General features: G+C 40.6%; 1 protein-coding gene across 2 annotated transcripts in view; it reads right to left on the bottom strand.

Annotated features, from left to right (window-relative positions):
* UPF3A (UPF3A regulator of nonsense mediated mRNA decay) overlaps positions 1-20,849 on the bottom strand; it is a 47,815-nt gene that overhangs the window by 23,233 nt on the left and 3,733 nt on the right. For both annotated transcript variants that reach the window (XM_084629461.1, XM_084629460.1), the window contains exons 3-5: positions 6,692-6,798; positions 2,722-2,820; positions 2,501-2,611 (exon numbers count right to left, since the gene is read on the bottom strand). In XM_084629461.1, coding sequence (XP_084485587.1) covers positions 2,501-2,611; positions 2,722-2,820; positions 6,692-6,798 — 317 coding nt within the window. The remainder of the gene's footprint in view (positions 1-2,500; positions 2,612-2,721; positions 2,821-6,691; positions 6,799-20,849) is intronic.

Below are 20,849 nucleotides of genomic sequence, written 5' to 3'. Positions count from 1 at the left end.
TTCTTTCTTCCCTAAAAACATGGACAGAAGGATGAACCTACCTTAATTTTGTTAAAGAAATTCTGCTTTTGAATTCTGTATTACATTACTCTGTCACCCTGAAACTGATGAGCTAGAGTATCTGAGCTGAGTTATCAAACATGCTCATTTGATCTAACATGACCTGGAGGCACACAAAAGCCCTTTGAGAATTTGAGGCCCAGTTCTGCTCTCTAATACATGGCCATATCTTTCACTGACTTCAATGAGAGTTACACCCTTGTTTCTGAAGGCATAGCTGGGCCCTTGTACAATTCAAATAGAGCTGTGATATTCACGGAATAAGTTTTTTCTTGGTTTTGACATTGAAATTGCAACCATGTTTTATCAAACAACAATACAGTATTTGAAAAAAATAAAGCAAAATAAACATAGGACAATTTAATTTGATCTATTGTGAATTGATTTCATAGAAACAAAACATTAAAAAGCCATTCTGTAGAACCTCTCTCAACTGAGATACTGTCAACACTGCACTTGCAACTCTAAGGCTACCCCTTTTTCATTAATAGCTGGAATAATTTGAAGTTAGAAAATCTTTATTAAGATACTGGGAAGCTCATTTTCACATTGCTGTGAAATATCTAGGGAAAGCTTCCGGTCAAGTAAGGATACATATTCTTGAGGAACTCCACATCTAGAACAGTCACACACATTCAAGCTTTGTTGATGACAGATTTATTTAGTGTCCTTAGTAATATTCTTTCCACCTCTTCTCTAATTTATCCTTACCCTTTGCTGAGCTCCAAATATCCCTTTGCCAATTGTTAACTCACACACCTACTACACAAGTGTCAATGCCACTGCTGCAGTGAGAGTGCCGGGGGGACGTATGAGGAGGGGGGAAAGTATGGGCAATTTAAGAAACAGTAGTGATCAAAATATATTGGTTATTTTTATATATCCAAATAAGGGAACGGTGTACAGCTAAATTTCTCCTAATTGATTATAACACCCAGTGGACAACCATATGTTCTGTATGCAGTCCCTTGCACATATATCATGTTATCCTGCAAAGACTTTATTTGGCTGGCCATCTGAAAAATGCCAGTATTGTCAAGATTAAAAAATATTTTGAAATAGTTATAGTATGCAGTATAAAATAATAATATTACCAGAGGGTTTGTGAAAAAAATAAAGCTTATTTTTAATCAGAATTGCAAGTTTTGAATAAAAATGGTCCTTTCCTGCCCCAGGTCCTCTCCTCTCTCTGTCTGTGTCGGTGTCCTGGGGGGTGTAGCTTCCCATTTTTATTGAGCCTCAATCAAAGCAAGGGCTGTCATCAGTCACTCTCCTTTCAGCTGAGGACTAAAGAGGACTGGTTGGTTCCCTTTGTGTCTATCAATAATACTCCTTAAATCACTATAGGGCAACGCCTGCAACACTTTTACTTAAAATTTGTGCTTATACCCTTTCCTGCTTCTCTATACTCTGTTAAAACAGCTTCATTTTTCCTTTGGCAGTTCACCTATCAAAAAAACAACCCTCCCCCATGTCCCCAAAAAACCTGCTGGCCTGACTCTAGCGACTAGCTAAATGGTTAGTGCCATGCAGGAGATCCAGATTTGATCTGCACTCTTGGATTTTCCTGTGGTTCTAAGGATTAGGAATACCTCGCATTACTTAACAACTACCCCTTCCTAGGACCAGAAACTAAGGGTGAGAATTAAATCTGGGTTTTCAGCATAGCAGTGAAAAGTACTAATCAAAAGGCTAATCTCTAAAGTAAATCCAACAGTGTTTTGTTTTGTTTTTTTGTTTTTTTTTAAAGCTGAATTGCCAAAGGGAAAAAATTAGACTATTTTTATATAGTAATGGAGCAGGAAAGGGCATAAATACATAAATTGTTTTTTTGCTTTGCCGTACCCCGTGAACTATGTAAATATATGTATTATTAATAATGTTCACATGGTTGAAACCTGAAGAATGAAACCCAATATACTTTAATCCTGAAGAGCTCAAGCTTGATCTGATGGATACAGATCCTGCTGGAGAATGTGAAAGTCATTCTGCCTATATAAACAAGGTTTAGTTCAAGGTTTATTTTTCAGGCTGCCCCCAGATGATCTTGATAGGGTATTTTACCTTTCACCTGGCAGGCACCCAGGATCATGAAAGAGCTTGAGTACAGTATTGAGGATCTTATCCTTTCTTTCATTTTGGGTTATCATTTTTTGCCCTTCTACCATCTTTCAACAATAAACTCATAGACTATTCCTTTATAAATACTAAGGACCAGTTTCTGAAGCCACTGTATATACAGAACATGTGAGTTCCATACATGCAGAAGCGTGCCATATGAGGTGGCTGTAGGCATTACTCCAATGGAGAATGAGAATATAAATATACTCTCAACCACTGCCAGGCTGAATGGGAGAGATCCTGCTGGTAGTATCCCAAAAATATGAAAAAGCATATTTTTAAATGATCAATAATGAGGAAAAAAGTCAACAAAACAGACCAATAAGTTCCCTTGTTTTTGCCTCAATCTCTCCCAACAGAGTCTCAGGATTAGCACAGATTTTCTCTTCATCGGCACAGTAACTTTCTAAAAATTTCCTATATTCTGGATCTGTGAAAACATTTTTTGAAAAAAAAAGTTAATAAACTATTTATCGTATGTATCTTATTAACAATAAACAGAGTAGCTTTTCCACCGTGAGATCAAGAAAATGGGTTTACCATCCTCAATGCTCCCAGCTTTTGCATCTTTTTTCTTTAGCTTCTTTTTTGAAATCTTTTGGAATGGAGCAAATTCTACCACAGCAGGATATTCCAAACCTTAAGAGAGAGACCAAATGCTCAATTTTTAGATAGGGAAATATCTGTAATTTAACAGTGAGATTTTCAACAGCATACAGCACTGGCCTAACTTTGTTTCCATTGAAGTTAGTGATATGCGCTTTTGAAAAACCCATGCTAAATTGCTAATTAAATGATAGAGATAAGTAACATGTAGTACCATGAAATATCTACAGAGTAAAATAAATAAATATGTATTTGAATTACACACTTTGAGTTCAGATACTGTTGTCATAAGTATCAGAACAAAAATCAGCCCTTCATTAATTTTGATACCCCTACCAGGATGTCATAATTAAAACAGATCAGCAGTTGCACTATCAACCCATTCTTTTATCATTCATAGCTTGACTATAAATCTATAAAGATTTTCACTGAGTTAACAAACTGACATATGAAAGCTAAGCCCAGAGATCATCTCTTTCAATAACAGAAATTGGTCCAATAAAAGACATTACCTAATATCCTGAGACCAATATAGCTACAACACTGCATAAAACAACTGAGATATTTCTATAGTTTTGTTGCTAGGAGGGGATGACAAAGGGGATGACATCTCCATTTAAATCTAGCAACATGTAAAGCTGTGTGAAACGCCGTCATTTTAGTTTACATGAGTTTGTGCAAGTCACCTTCTTGTTTTCACTTGCATAGGTTCTCAGTCCATAAAGTCTGCTCTAACTCTGGGGTTAGAATAAACCCAAAAACGTTAAAGAAAAATTGAGATGAAACAGATGGAATTTATTTCGAGTCAAAACTATGTGAAACTTTTGAGTTTTGCCTGTTTTGCACTCAAAACCATAAATCAGCCCAGGTTCACACAAAAGTTGCCCAACTTCACTGGAAACCTGGCTTGAGGGAAAAATACAATTTTTGTCATGTTTAAAATATTCTTACAACTGTTTTGATGAGAAGCCCTAACACCTCCCAACTTTGGAGCAGGGACTTGAAATTTTGCAGGGGTTTAACTTTGTGCCAGAGATGTGCTTTTTGCCATCCCTGTGAAAATTCCCCCGAATTTGGCAAAATAACATCTCTATCATATCTCAGTTGGTACGTGCTCAGTAGAGAACTGTCAGAGTTTAGCAGATAAATTCTCCAAAGATGCTCTCTCCACTGAGCATGGAGCGGGGAGGGATAGCTCATGCGGGGAGGGATAGCTCAGTGGTTTGAGCATTGGCCTGCTAAACCCAGGGTTGTGAGTTCAATCCTTGATGGGGCCATTTAGGGATCTGGGGCAAAAATTGGGGATTGGTCCTGCTTTGAGCAGGGGGTTGGACTAGATGATCTTCTGAGGTCCCTTCCAACCCTGATATTCTGTGATTCTATCCCTGACAGCTCCTCCCTGACTGCACATGTGCCACCACACCAAGTAAGTGAGCATGCTCTATCCCACGGCTGAAGGGGTTGAGCGGGACTTTCCCTGCAATTGCTCTCCCAGGGCCACTGTGTAACCCAGCACCAGACCTGAGAGCAGAGAGGTGGTCTCTCCGGTGTTCTCAGTGCTCCACCTGATGGCAAGCAGGCAGCCAGGATGAGGAGGAAACCACTTCCCTCTAATGCAGCAGGGTGGGTAGAGAAGAGGAACCAGGATGGGGCAAGGGCAGGAGCTGGGGAGGAGCAGATAGGAGCAGAGGGTGTAGGGGGGAGAATGGAAGCAGGGGCGACGGTGACAATAGCTGGAGAGGTGGGACAGGACTATGGGGTGGAACAGGGACAGAAATTGGAGAATGGTGGGATAACAGTTGGGGAGAGAGGAACACAGGTAAGGACAGGGACAAGAGCCATAGATAAGGTGGAAAAAGAGAAGGAGATTAGTAGCAGAGGGAGGGATGGGGCAGGAACTAGGGGAGGCAGGGCAGATAGGAAAGAGTCAGAAGAGTGAACAGAAGCACAGGGAAACAGGGTCAGGAACTCAAGAAGGGAATAAGAGCAGAGAGCGGAGACAGGGCAGTGGGATCGGAGCACCAGGAGACAGGGACGCTCTGAGGGCAAAGATATATGAAGAGTCTTTAACCACTAGAAGACACTCCTCTCCAGACCCTGAAATTGAACCCAGGATTTCTGTATCTCAACATTCCTTTGCTGTCTAGCAAATAGCATGAAAACCAATGGCAAATTAAGTGTCTCATCCCTCTTTACTGGCTGATCCATACACAGGATAACAGTCTACTATTGCTACCAGTTACTCAGTTGGCTCAAGTGGTAGAGGTCTGTGCTGTGGATCTAAAGGTCCCATCTCTGCTGATGACCCATATGGAGGTTAATATGATTTCCACAACATGGATTTTTGTTTTTTTCCCTGTGGTTTTTTAAAAACCTAGAAAACTACGTTAAAAAACAAAGCGTATGTCTACATTACAGCGAGGAGTGTGCTTCCCAGCTCGAGAAGACAGATGCGCTAGCTCTGCTTGAGCTAGTGCACTAAAAATAGTAGTGTAGCCAGGGGTAGCATGGGCAGCAGGTGGGGCTAGCTGCATGAATACAAAGCCACCTAGACAGTACTGTACTTGGACAGCTACCCAAGCTGCCACTCATGCTTCCCCTGGATACACTGCTATTTTTAGCGCACTAGCTCAAGCACAGCTAGCACATGCCTGCCTGCCCAAGCTGGGACACACTCCCAGCTGCAGCATAGATGTACTTTAAATTACAAGATCATTAAGGTTGCAGTCAAGCACTCAAAAGTTAGGAAATGCCAGAATCAATGTTATCTGTACAACCTTAATTTGACCCCCTTATAGTAATCTTCAATAACAGGATCACACACTATTGTATACACAGGCCCCCAGCCTCATTCAGCATGCAGGATGGAAAGAAGGAAGGAAGGAAGGAATGAGGGATGTGCAGTGACTGAGGTTGTTGTCTGTAGGACCCATTTTATTTGTTGCCAAATTTGGAAGGAGTGTTCAGAAAGAGGCAGGGGACTGTAGGAAGAGAAAGGATAGTTTGATAGTTAAGGCAGTTGTAGAACTAAATTCTATTCCTGCCTGTGCCACAAAGTTCCTATGTGATGTTGGGCAAGTCACCTAAACCAAGCTTTGCACAGGTGTCCACTAATTGTGTGCCCCTCATTTTCCTGGTACCCACCTTGAGATACCTGAGGTCTGATTTGCAAAAGTGCTGAGCAGTCACAACTGCAACTAAAGCCAATAGGAACTGTGCTCTGAACATATAAAGTGCAATAAAATCTAAGTACTCTGAAAAATAAGGCCATAAGCCGCTCCAATTGGGCATCCAAAAGTAGTAGAGACGTGACCATTTTGGCCTCCATTCCCCATGCATAAAATGGGATAAATAATACCACCTTATCTCCCAGCCATATCATAAAGATCAATTCATTAATGTTTGTGAAGCACTCAGATACGATGGTGATGAGCTTCATAGACAAGCCCAAGAAGAAATTAATAGGGTTTGGATGGTGTGATAAATAAGGCATGTCACCACATGCTGAATGATGAGGATAAAAAACAAAAATACTGAATAGCTACCCACTCGGTGAGCAACACCATCTTAAGCACCAAATGGGGCAGGAGTCCTACGGAAAAAAAGTATGTGATCATGTAAATAAAGAATGTCATATGCACAAAGGGGCCAAATTAAGATTGCCAGTCAAATTTAAATCTGGCATTTCTTAACTTTTGAGTGCTTGACTTTGCAATCTTGATGCTCTTTTAATTATATGTTTTAGTATGTAATTAACTACCTATATTGAGTAAAGATTTCCAAAATACTTACTGTCCTGTAGTGCTACAAAGAATACAGGTTTATGTGTGTTAATTCCAGAAAAAATCAAATATGTAATAAACAGGTCGCACTGAGATTTTTAAAAAAATGTAAATAGTCTAACCTTTATTATCAATGAAGACATAGCCATCAAAGCGATCCCTAAAAAGAAGGATGTCATCAGGATTTCTAAAATTAATGTATGCTCTTGAGTAGAGATGAGGATAAAGACTGCAACAAGAAACAATTTTATTTTCTGTTATTTATTGTCATGTTCAGGAATGAAGAAAGAAGCAAAATTAGAAAAATCCTGTCATAATTCTCATTTATCTTATGAAATGATTGCATTAAACTTGCATATCACAGAATGCAACTTTTACATACACACTTACAAAATCACAGGAGCCAAGCAAAACGGAATTGATTTCCAGGATATTCCACATCCTGGCAACTGTGGAGTTTAATTCTGAATTAGGAGACAAAAGTCCCTTTTTCAAATCTTGGAGTATGTGTTTCCATTCTGTGCCCGCTTATAGCCATTAGGCCCACTTTCCTATGATAGTGGCATAAGAACTACGGATATTGGCAATGCCACTGGGTATTTCTTTAGCATGCTCAGGAAGTCTTTTGCTGCTGATATTGGGGAGGGGGAGATTAGATTGACTGGCAGTTGCCAAACTGTCACTTTGTCTTTACAGACATCCATCTTTAAAAAAAGATTAAACCTTTTGATAAATAGCAAGAATATATCCTGGGACATATAAAAATAAAAACAAATGATTCATTTTTGACAGACTTGTATATAAATCCAGCAGGTAATTTACAGTTATTGCCAACACCCAAACATTTCCACTAGAAGAATGAATGGTTACTGACCTGATAATAACTGTGTTCTTCGCAATGTTGTCATCTCTGGGGATCCCACATGGTCCCCATCCATGTGACAGCATGGTTTAAAAAGCAGTGTATGCTGGGGCTGGGGCTGTGTCTGTGCCCTACATGTGCTCATGCCTCCCCAGCCCCCTGCCATGGGCATAATGAGCAGAACTGCTGCAACCATCCCACAGTTCTGCCACCAATTCAGAATTCCAAATAAGGAGGAATATGAAAAAGCGGAGAGGAAGGGCGGGCTGTAATATCCTTATCATCACTAGAGAGTAAAGCTGCAACCAACAATTACTGGAGGTTTAGGTACCACAGGAAGTACCACCCCAAGTTTGATCCTGGCTTGGCTTGGTAACTAGTCTTGTCTCCTGCCTTCAACCCCAGCCCAGTGGACACTACTGGCCCAGCGGCCTACACCCTGACCATTACAATTAGACTTGTCTTCGCCAATATGGAGCAATCAGGATCAGTGCAACTGCATCTTGCCTGATTGGACTCAAGCAAATCAGTGAAAATGTGTACATACATGAGGCCTTGACTACCACGGTCTGAGGAAAGCGTTTTGCACTGATCCCAGGTTCATGCCTCCTTAGAAGAAAAGGCTGGGCATTTTGTCTTATCTTTGGTGCCAATCAATTCTACAATGAGATTTCCCCACCAGAGAAATATTGGCTTGATGATGGAGCTCTTCAGACATCACTTGTGGGTGGTGATAAACTGTCTGCTTAGGAAGTCTACTGGGTTATTCCTGACTCCTGGCAGATAAAAAGCAATGGGGGTAATACCATGTTGTTGACACCACGTCTATAACTTGATTGCCTCCTGACATAGAGGTGATTAAAAGGCACCTTCTTGCTTGTTTATATAGTGCATTGCAGATGTGTTGAGTGTGAGGAACTGCAGAACAGGCAGGAATGCCATGCAAGTTATTCTGATTGTTCATAATTTTAGAACATTTATGTGAAGAGTCATGTCCTTTTGAAACCAAGTCCCTTGTATTTGGAGGTGATCCAGGTGTGTACCTCAACTTGTACCTGATGCATCTGTGATCAATGTCTGTGTAGGAGAGGCAGAGAAGTGCACCCCACTCTTGGGGTCACCAGTTCAGTGCCGAAAAAATGTGTATAGGGACAGCAACCCATATGTTCATTTGATATCTTGCAAGGTGATACATCAACCACAACCATCCTTGTCATAGATGCAGGTGAAGTCTGGCTAGCGGCATCATCTGTGCAAGCTGACACATGGCCCAAAAGTCTGAGGAAGTTTCTTACTGTAGTTGATGGAGTCAATTTCATACTGGTAATTATCATCTGAAGATAAATAAATCAGTCTTCTGAAACATGCTTTAGCTGATTTGGAGTCAATTAAGGCTTCTATTTATTGTTTCTAGTTGGTTGAGAGATGATTTTTCAAAACTGACCAAGAGGCCCAGCTGTCTGAATAAAAGGAGGACATAATTCAGAGCTGAGCTGTGGCAACTTCCTCGTGGGCCCTACCTTGGATCAGCCAATCGTCTACATATGGGTACATGTGAATACCCTGTCTCTTCAGATGTGCTGCCAGTGCAGCTAGGCATTTTGTAAAGACTCTTGGTAATGTGGAGACACCTAATGGTAGAACTTTGTATTGATAGTGATGGGGCCCTACTATGAATTGCAAGTACTTCCTGTGGGCTGGATGGATGGCAATACTGAAGCATGTGTCTTGTAAGCTGAGCCATGAACCAGCGTTGAACCCGATGGGAAGGGACAATGCAGGCAAGCATTACCATCCTAAATCTGAAACAGTTCATATATTTGATCAATCTTCTCAGGTCTGTAGGATCCCTTTTTGGAGCGGGAGTGATAAAGATATATTGGGAGTAGAAGCTTCTCTCCTCCACTCCAGCAGAAACTCCTCTAGGGGGTACTACAAAAGCAGAGAAGTCACTTTTTCCTTTAGCTGATTTTCATGAGAAGGGTCCCTGAAGACAGAGGGAGAATGAGGGGTGAAAGGTAAGGACTGAAATTGGATGGAACAGCCATGGTAGCTGTGGCCATTTTGCATGCATCAGAGGAAGGACACAATAAAATAAATAAATAAATAAATCAATGAGACACAGTTAACTTGGGGGAAAAATCCTTTTCTGAGCCCTGCAGGTAACCAGCTGGAGCTCTGAAGTTTTTACCCAATGTTCTTGTGCCAACACTGACCTTTAGCTTAAACAACTCTTCATCCTCCCTGCTGTTTACCCCTCTCACCCAGCTAATGTATTTATATAGAGCGACCATACCCCCACTCAGCCTTCTTCTTGCTAGGCTAAACAAACCAAGCTCTTTCAGTCTCCTCCCATAAGATAGGCCTTCCATTCCTCTGATCGTCCTAGTAATTCTCTTCACCTGTTCCAGTCTGAATTCATCTTTCTTGAACAAGGGTGACCAGAATTGTAAACAGTATTCCAGATGAGGTCTTAACAGTGCCCTGTACAATGGAATTAACGCTTCTCTATCTCTACTGGAAATGCCTTGCCTGATACATCCTAGGACCACATTTGCCTTTTTCACAGCTGCATCAAATTGGTGGCTCATAGTTATCCTGTGATTGACCCATACACCCAGGTCTTTCTCCTCCTCTGTCACTTCCAAGTGATAAGCCCCCAGCTTGTACCAGAAATTCTTATAGACCCTTGCACTTTGTACTATTAAATTTCATCCCTTTTCTGTTACTCCAGGCTTCAAGGTCATCCAAATCTTCCTGTATGATATTCCAATGGTTTGTGCTTCTTCTTATGGAAAGAAAGAGATAAGTGCTGAGAATCATCCTTATCCCGGTGTTTGGGCCTTTCTTGCCTTGTTGAAGAGGCAGTACCAGTCTTTGGTGCTGATGTGGTAAGCAGTAGTGAGGTGGTATTTGATGCCAGTTCCTTGCCTGATGGTGCCAAGGACGTATGCCAGTTCCAACCTTAGGTGCTGCACACCAGCTGGCAGAGACATTGGCTGACAGAGACTTAGAAAAGGTTCGATTTCCTGGAAGTTGATCCTTGCTCTTCAGGATATGAATTTCCTCTCATGGATTATTCAGACACATGACCCTGAACTTTGTTCTTGTTGAGAATGAACAACACATTGGGCATCAGTCTGATATGTGGCGCTCAGTGAGACAAAATAGAGAAGGGCTGTGGCTATCTGTGAGTGAAATTAGACTATCACAGGAGGCACACAGTTTGAAGCTCGAGGGCTTTGATACCAGCATTTTGCATTGCATAGATGGAAAAATTAAATTTAGGGGTTTTTACATATTTTGTTGTTATGATAGAACTCAAATAATAATGTGGAAAATTTAAAGTTGAGCGCAAACCCTAACCAGCCAGCTAATTCATGACTGAAGCAGATTCCAGTAACGGTAGCAGGACACCTCTTGTTCCATTTCACTGCCCCACACAGTAAGGGGGAAAGGAGGGACAGGTGCAGTTGCTCTGCCCTTTATGTCTTGATGTGGGGCACAAGGACGTGCACAGTTCAGGTGTGGTCTAACAGACACTGCTTTTTAAAGATTCCAATCTTATGCACGTGGGGCACACATGCAGCTAGAGTGGGATCCATGAGGACACAAATCTGAAGGAGAATTTTTCTGATCCTTCTGAATTAGACAGAGCTGTTGGGATGGATACCCATTTACTGTAAATGAAATGTTCATTATCTAGCATTTTTAAAGAGCACTAATTCCAATGGGATCTTAAATTGAGACATTTTTCAATTTATATATGAATTAAAAAATAAAAATGTTTATTTATAACTCAATGAAAGACATCAGTCTAAAAGAAACAGTGTTAATGACACAGATTTATATCTGAAAAATGTATTTTATCTATAAAAATAAATATGAATTGAATGATATTGATGAAAGTTTCAACATTTCTATGCAAGTGGATGGCACTGAGTGTACTATACGGAGGTAGCCATGACCAGCCATGAAAAGGCTGTACTATGATAGAATGAGTTTCCCTACTATTGATTTCAATGAGAAACAGTCAGTGCCTTTTTAGATAAATTTCAATATGAATGCAGAATAGAGTAATAAACAATATCATTAAATTAACTTGGCTTTGTTTACTTTATAAGTAGAAAGGCTTTGTGATTTGACATTTGAAGAACATTTAAGTTGAGATCACACAGGCACCATGTATGCGCTGCTAGTGCAGTGGTTCTCAACTGCACATCCCTCGGCCTGCACCGCTTCCTGCAGCCCCCATTGCCCTGGAGCGGCGAACCGCGGCCAGTGGGAGCCGCGATCGGCCGAACCTGCGGATGCGGCAGGTAAACAAACTGGCCTGGGCCGCCAGGGGCTTTCCCTGAACAAGCGGTGGACCATAGTTGAGAACCACTGTGCTAGTGGCTGGAGCAACCAGAAAGACTTTTGGATAACTGTCACCTCCCAGGAAGCAGAGGGCTCCCTCCTCTGTGCTTGCTCGTCTCAGTAGGAGTACTCATGTGTTTCATGTTACGCACATGCTTAGGTGCTTGACTGAACTAAGGCCTAAATTATTTCAGTATTGATTAAAGATTAACTTGATTGCATTGTTAAACTGCTCATATCAAGTACTTTTGCTTGTGGCTCTTTGCTGCCAAAGCAGAAATGCTGGAATTAAAGACAATGTTAGTGTAAGAAAAATGAATCTGTTAATAAAATTCTTAACTAAGTAAATGAAGTTGTTTGGTACACATGCCAAAAACGTATTGTGCATCCAAGAAAAATTACTGCCTGGAAAACGGAAAAACATGTTTAATGTATTTTTATAAACATTTCAACTATTAAAGAAATACACTAGGACATATGAAGCAGAAATAGGCTTCTTTGAATACACCAGATGTGGCGAAAATTAGAGCAATTTCATGCTTATTTCCTTATCCCTTAAATTCTTGCAATTTCATACTGTCAAAAAAAAATTAGAAGTGTAACTGAAGGGAGCATTATAGATCTTTCTCTGTCCCTTAAGGAAACTGCTGTGCCTCTGATTTACAAGCATTTGGACCAACTACCAAATATCTCTGGAAGCAGATGATGGTTACAACTCCTATTAATGCAGGTTTTGTGTATGAATTTAGGACTACTACTCCACTGTTTGCAGAAAATAAAAATATTTTTTGCCATTTTTAGGTCCTGATCCTGCAAAGTTGCAGAGCATCCTCAATTTCCACTTACTTTACATGCGAGTTGACGGTGCTCAGCACTTTATAAGGTCAGGCACTTATTACCTATAAAATATCAGAAACCTTGACACGGAACAGTAACCATTGTAAAAGAGAATAGAAAAACAAAAAGATTTATCCTCTCAGAAACATTTCTAAACGCCTAATATTTCAGTAGCAGATGTTTTCCACCTGCTTTGGCACCACATTCTATTTTCCCCCGACACATGAAACAGCAATATTTTTCTGTCCTTTTACACTTATATTTGTTAGATTGAATACATTTCACAATTGAGTCAAACATTTAAAACAGTGAATTTTATTTTACATTAAGCGTTTATTATTGCTGTTAGCAGAGATTAAATATATGACTACCAGAAAGAGTAGATAGGATTCTGTGTTCTGGAAAGTACAGACTTCAAAAATTATCTTACATGTTTTGAAGGGATCCAGTGTAGCCACAAGATTTACGGTAATAAAAACGTTTAAATATTATGGACCAAAATCACCACTCACAGCACACAAAAATGCAAAAACATGTGTGCAAAGCTGCACTATCAAAGTGGGATTCTCCCCTAGCTATAGTTGGTTTATTACAATAAATAGGTATGGCTATGAGAGTACTTAGCAGTTGTGAGTTCATTCCTCAAATGAAGCCATTTCCACAATCCCAAAATATATTATTTCTCAGAGATGAATCAGAGAGGTAGGGCCAGCCAGTTTGGGATCACTGTTGTACTCTGGGAAATGTAAGAGGTGTGAAAGCTATCAAGGTTTCCATTTTATACTCCCCTTGTTAGGCGCCTAATAGTTACTCCTGGGAGAATACTGTGCCCACACAGAATTTATGTGTTACGCAAAAATTTTTTCCTTGCAGAAAGGTGCTACAATTATGCCTTTCGCCCATCAGGGGCCACTTTGGCACCAGAACAAAGAGCAGCTGCTCCCGGAAAGGGGGGGGGGGCAGCGGCAGCCCCAGCCCCAGCTGCAAATAGGGAAGAGAAGAGGTTGTGTTCCTCACAGCACCCTCCATGTGGGGCCAGGTCAGGAGGCACGGACACCATGGGGCACATGGGACTGCTGTGTGAGTCACAGACTGGGGTTCAGAAGAGCTAGGGGGGAATAGAAACATTTGGTTTGTGTATTTTACCCAAAAACCCCCACAACCTACAGTGAAATAACACAAGACCACAAAAGTGAGAAAACTCACAGCCAAGATTTCTACAATTTTACCATAGATATTAGTCAGAAAATGAAGGGATTCCTCCTTGTGCCCTGATGTGACAGGAACATTAACTGTCAATTTTCTTGCATTTCTGCTCTTGTGAACCCCTCTTTCCCCACTCCTCCCACACACATTTTGGAGTCTGAAATAAATTTCCCCATCCATGCACATACTAAAATATAGTTGAGGAACAAAATTTGACAATTTTGCACATACACTGTGATGTCAAGATAAAATACACTGGACCAGATTATCTGCTGCCTTGCACTTTGTGTGGTCATTTATAATATGTAAAGTGTATGAGTGAAAAGGAGATATAAATTTAGAATTGGTAATTCTGAATTGATAGTATTATATATCTATAAGACCTTCACTTTGCATGCATATAAATGACCACATAAGGTACAAGGCAATGGAGAATCAGGGATATTATGAACTTCTGGATGATTGAAAGTATACTAACCCTATCAACCCCAAAATAGCCATTGTCCTTTGGAAGCTCTGCAAAATGTGTTCTACTCTAAGGGTCTTAAGTATTTTTCAAGAGGCACTCAAAAACCCATAGGATTTGGCCCTTAGGCCCTGTCTACAGGGAACACTTTTTCAACATAGTTTTCTTTACTATAATTATAGTTATAACTAAACTAAAAGAGTGCATCAACACTGCTTTGTGTGAAGTGGTTTAAGCTACTTCCTTTGTGAATTGTAGCATCCACACAGTATCACGCTTTTTTGAAAAAAGTGAACACCATTCTGGGCAGATATCCCAGGATGCACTGTTCTATACTCAATGCAGTATGGCTTGCTTACCGTGTTGGATTGTGGGATATCTACTGAGCTTCTGGGATTTAGTGTCAAATTCCCATGATTCCTTCCACAGTATCCCAAAATCGGTCTTGTTTTCACTAGCTAGTCATTTTCAACTGTTTCAGCTGCAAACAAATGTTCAAACTGCTATCAGGCAGCATGGAACACCATGAAGTAGGCACTGATTAATACAAACAGAATACCAGAGGTACTGTTAATCATGCAGGCAGGTGGCTTTTGAGGAGAAGGAAGAATGCCATCACTATAACCACTAAGATTTCATATGGATACTGCTAGAGGAGGAGGAGGAGAATGAAACCAAGCAGTTACTTCTGCATGACATTTTACTGGACTGGCTTCACTCGATGGAGCACTGTCTCTGGGCCTAGCCAGCCAGCACTGACTGCAGTCCTGGTATAACCAGCAGTGGAATTGGAAGGCCAGTTCCCTGGAATCTACACAGAACTTACCCCAGATCTCCAGTGCCAAATCACTAATATGACAGTTCCTCTCAGTGTGGAGAAGTATGTGGCCATTGCCATTTGGAAAACTGCCTTATCCAATTGCTACTGGTCAGTAACTAACCAGTTTGGTGTTGGTAAATCAACTCTTGGAGTTGCTGTCATGGAAGTGTACACTCCCCTCCAATCCTTTGGGTGTTCTGCTTTCTGCTGTGACCCATTCATGAGGTCAGCAAACATCTCTTCCCTCATCCTCTTTCTCTTCCCTTGGAGGTTGGCCAGGCATTGAGATACTGATAACGCTCCTCTCTGTGTGGGCCATGCCATGCCAGTTGCTATGAGAACAGAGAAACAATAAAGCAGTTACTGTACCAATATTAGCCATCATCAATGATAGAATGTTACTTCTATTATTTACCATCAAATTATCAATTTTGGAATTCCATTGTCTGGCCTGGTGTGCTAGAAGATGGTAAGACAATTTAAGATATTTTGCCTCAGATCAGGTCCCCACACCATGGTGTAGAGATACCCTTTAAATGGCCCCTTATACAATTTTTGGGGGTGAGAAGAATGGAGAGTGGGGTTCCCCAAGGAATAGGCTAGTAATTTCATGTACACTCTTGGGAGCTGTCCTTAAATGGGGAATATTATCCTGAGGTGTATTCTTAAGAGGCAGAGATGGGTCCTGTGCAGAAAGGTAAACGGAGAACAACTGACAAAATATGCAACATGCTACATGCTAGGATGGTGCCCCCTCAAACTGTTGCTTAATGGAAGGGAAACACTACCTAGGTGGGTGGCCCTAAGAAGCAAGCAGGGCCTTGTCAAATGCTTGCCAAACTAGATTGCTATCTTTGCCTAGAATTCTCATTTATCATACCAAGGGATGAGAGCAAAGTGTGATATAAAAAAATACAGAATTTTGCAGCTGTGAGGCATGTCCTGTTAACAATGCAATGGGTTTAGCAATGTAATATAATTCAACAAATAAGTGCTTGATGAAAAAATGCCTTTTGTAACACCTGCAAATCACAAATACACCGGACCCTCGCTAGAACGCACGTCTTTATAGCGCAAATTCACATAAAACGTGGTCGCTGCCATGGATCCCAAATTTAATCACTTTAATTGCAATTAATTTTAACGCGGTCCCTGCGTTAATGCGGTACCGCGCATATATCCCAAATCCCGCGTTCTAGTGAGAGTCCAGTGTACTTTATAGAGTCTATGCAACATAAAAGACTTAAAACAGCCTCTGTAATCTCAAGTGGCCAATTTAACATGTTTAACTGTACATGTATGAAAATCTTAAAATCTAAAAGAGCTCAGAGCAATGACAAAACTGTGGGTTTAAATGCATTTTCTACTGGTGTATTTCTTGCTTTTTGTTTTGCTACAATAAAACTGACTCAGATGCAATGCATTTGTCTCTTTAATTTTTTTTTCATAGCTGCAGGGCCACTATCTTTTACTGAACCACAAGAATGAAAAGCAGGGAGAGGAGGCAGAGGTGGTTGAGCAGGGAACATCAAGCAGCATGGGAAACTAGGGAGGATACATATTTTGGTCTATGAGCATGGGATTAAAAATCTTTGGGATTAAAAAGCCCACTTTTAACTGTTGAATTTTCTGTCTTAAGTGCCATTTTGAGCATGCTACGGGAGCTGGAGAAAAGCCAAGCAAGTGGAGGCCAGAGGGTGCTGAATAGGGGCAGACATATCCATCCGTCTGCTGTGGGGGGAGGGATAGCTCAGTGGTTTGAGCTTTGGCCTGCTAAACCCACAGTTGTGAGTTCAATCCTTGAGGGGGCCATTTAGGGATATGGGGCAAAAATTGGGGATTGGTCCTGCTTCGAGCAGGGGGTTGGACTAGATGACCTCCTGAAGTCCCTTCCAACCCTCATATTCTATGACAATATCTGCCAGACATGCCAGGGCACAGCCAGTATCCAGAAGAAAGTTTTCCAAATCCCCCTAAACAGGCATTAATGGGACAGACAATTGCAATATAGTACTTAATACTTACTGGATGAGGTCCCCTCTGTAGTATTGTCTCTGGCTGGGCACTGGGGAGGCATCTCTGGCTGGCTGGAAGGAGTGCTGAAGAAATCTTGGTTGTCTAAAGGAATTTTCTCCTGCCTGGGGGGACAAGGCTTCCTGTGGGGTTTCTGAAGGCATGCCTGGCTCGCTGCAGATTGTGACCAAACTATCCAATGTATACTGGGGTTTAGTGGTGGCCTCTGTGGCAAAAATCGGATTCAGCTCTTCATAGTACTCATGTGCACTGGTATTTTGATTTTGTCTTTGGTGTTTTTGTAATTCTGCTGCAGTGCTTTGGTGTAGCACTGGCATGTGTCCTGAGAGTGCTCCTTTTCCTGTTTTTGATCTGCTAGACACTTATAAATATTTGCATTTCAGTGACAGATGGAAAGATTAAATTGAATTTGCTCCTTTCAGATGGGCTTGGGGTGTGTCAGCTATCCATGGGTGGATAGCTAATCAAGATGACCCCAGTGCATTGGAGAAGGCACAGGTAACCAGACAGACCAGTCCAATGTGAAGCAATGCAGTGTGGAATATCAGTGGGATGATTACCTGAAGTAGTACAGTTCAAATGGGGATGTATCCGCATGAACTTTATAGCAGCGTAACTCATTCAGAAATTGTGTTATGTTGTTACCAAAGCAGATTAACGACAGGAGGATAAGAAGCAAAATAAAGCAAAAAAAGATTGCTTATGTGTGGACAAAAGGCAGCTCATGTCGAAAAACTCAGATATACCAAAAATAATTTCCATGTAGATAAGGCCTAAGTGTCTGTGGAGACATCAGACTGATGACAGAGCACAGAATCTGAATACAAATCACAGAGGGAAAAAGTGCCTCCCACTCCAACCCTACAGACCATTAGTTTACTAGCGGGGTCAAGGAAGCATTAGAAAAAAAATCTGACATCCTATGTAACAGATATCAGTCTTCAGTATTCCTTTTCTCTATTTTCTAAAAAATATGTATTCACAGCTTTCAACACCTAAAAATGTAGTAACCAAATAACATTTGAAAATGCAGCTTTATTTTCTTTGTCCTTTTTGCTTTACTTAAGTGTCAAGAGTAATTTTTAAAGCAGATGAATTTTTAAAAAGTGTTTTAAGTGTGCCCTCATTTTTCTTCCAGCAATACAGAATGATCTGCCTCTTCAGAGATACATGAATGGGGACAGCAGTATCAGCAAGTCATGAGGGTATCCCTACAGCTGAGAAAATAGTTCACACTAAATAATTTACTCAATCTATTTAGTCTCTTTTTCTACATATGCAATGTCCATGAACAAAATGGAACTTTTTCCTATTTAAATGCTGTTCACACTTACTTGACAATTTTGACGGTTTGATGCTCAATACCCAAATTAAAGCTGTGTTGGTCACATAAACCATATGGCAGTGTTTCTGTTATATATGTTCTATAGGTTATTTTCTATATTGGAGAGGACAATGATTGACACAGCATATGACAGAGTTTGCAAAAACCTTCACCAGAGTCCTGGCACACAGGCAGTTAAATAAGCCAGACAAAGATCGGACAGGAGCCTTCACAATTAAGTCTTTCTGCACGCAAAATATTTATTTGCATGAATGCGAGGAGAGAAAAATAAACTTTAAATCTATGGCCTGCTTTGAGTTGCCTAATCTTTCTAGGAATGATGGCTCCCTATAGACTTGTGCCCCAGACTTAAGTGCTTTGGCCCATCAAAAGAGCTTGGAACATTTCCTGGCATATAGCCAAAGAAATCCATTGAAAACAGAGAGACTCCTTTAGGAGAAGAAGTTTCAATCTGCCTTTGTTATTTTTCCTTTATCTATTGGAAAGAGCAGCACAGGCTGAACAGGAGCCCACAGAGTGTCCCACTTCTACACATGGAGGCACTTAAGAGTGCTGATCCATTACAGATAGAGTGTCCTTGAATCCTTGGTTTTTTCAGACTGCCAAACTTCAGGTTGGAGTATGAGTAGCCTAGACTGACAGACTAAATAACAAAACTGCTCTACATTAACTTACGGTAAATCTATCACTTAACTAATTAAAACTGTCTTAAACTGCTACAAATAAAAATTACAAGTCTGGCGCAACCACACAAGTAAGATTATGGAAAGGAAATTTGGCAGTTGGGAACTATTTCCCCTCTTTGTAGCCTCAGCTGGTGGTTCAATGTTTGAGGGGCTCAGCGCTCCAACAGTCATTGCCAATAAACAGTTCCAGGGTTACAACCAGAGGTGGAGACATGCCATTAGTTTGGATCTACTATAGACAATTCTCTAAGAAGAAAATGTCAGATATGCACAGCTATACACTGCACTCTCTATTAATTTAGGATACATATCCATGTACCATTGCTTCACGACAATGTTAAGGGTGTTTGGGTTGCATTAACTGTACATTTCCTCCCTTTCTGAAATTTGTTTTGTTAGGCAGTGAATGTTGTCTTAACATTTATGGCACCATGCATATTAAATAAAAGTATTAGCAATCTCAATTTATATTCTTTGTTAGTTAACTTTCTTCTTTTGTTTAATTGTTTTTGAAATTGCTAATGATATAATTAGTAATATATTGGATGTTAATGTTAATTTTGAATAAGTCTTGGAGTCTTACATACACATTTTAAGGAGAGTGGTCACTTTAGATAAGCTATTACCAGCAGGAGAGTGGGGTGGGAGGAGGTATTTTTTCATGCTTTGTGTTTATAAAAAGATCTTCTACACTTTCCACAGTATGCATCCGATGAAGTGAGCTGTAGCTCACGAAAGCTTATGCTCAAATAAATTGGTTAGTCTCTAAGGTGCCACAAGTACTACTTTTCTTCTTGGAGCACTGGGGAGGTTCCAGAAGACTGGAAGAACACAAATGTGCCAATTTTTAAAAAGGGTAAATGGAATGACCCAGGTAATTATAGGCCTATCAGCCTGACATTAATCCTGGGTAAGATAATGAAGTGGGTGATAGTGGATTTGATTAATAAAGGATTAATCGAAAATAATGTTATTAATGCAAATCAACATGGGTTTATGAAAAACAGATCCTGCCAAACTAACTTGATACATTTTTGATGAGATTACAAGTTTGGTTAATAAAGATAATACGGTTGATAAAATGTCCTTTAAACTTATGTAAGGCATTTGACTTGGTATCACACAACATTTTGATTAAATAAATAGAACAATATAAAATTAACATGGCACACATTAAATGGATTAAAAACTAGCTAACTGATAACTCTCAAAATGCAACTGTAAATGGGGAATCATCACTGAGAGGGTGTGTTTCCAGTGGGGTCCCACAGGGATCAGTTCTTGGCCCTATGCTATTTAATAATTTTATCAATGACCTGGAAGAAAACATAAAATCATCACTGATAAAGTTTGCAGATGACACAAAAATTACGGGAGTAGTAAACAATGAAGAGGACAGGTCACTGATTCAGAGAGCTCTGGATCATTTGGTAAACTGGGCGCAAACAAACAATATGTGTTTTAATCGTGTCTAAATGTAAATGTATACATCTAGGAACAAAGAATGTAGACCAGGGGTCTCAAACTCAATTTACCTTAGGGCCAGTGCCAGTCCTCAAATGCTCCGAGCGGGCCAATGTCAATGAAGATGGTATTCACACCACCTCCCAGCCCGTTTCCCACCCTTTTCCCTCGCTCCCACTTGGCCTCATGCCACCCTGGCTG

The sequence above is a fragment of the Lepidochelys olivacea genome (assembly GCF_965140295.1).
Source record: "Lepidochelys olivacea isolate rLepOli2 genome assembly, chromosome: 1".
In the NCBI taxonomy this organism is placed as follows: Eukaryota; Metazoa; Chordata; order Testudines; family Cheloniidae; genus Lepidochelys; species Lepidochelys olivacea.
This window is presented reverse-complemented; position numbering and strand designations above follow the sequence as displayed.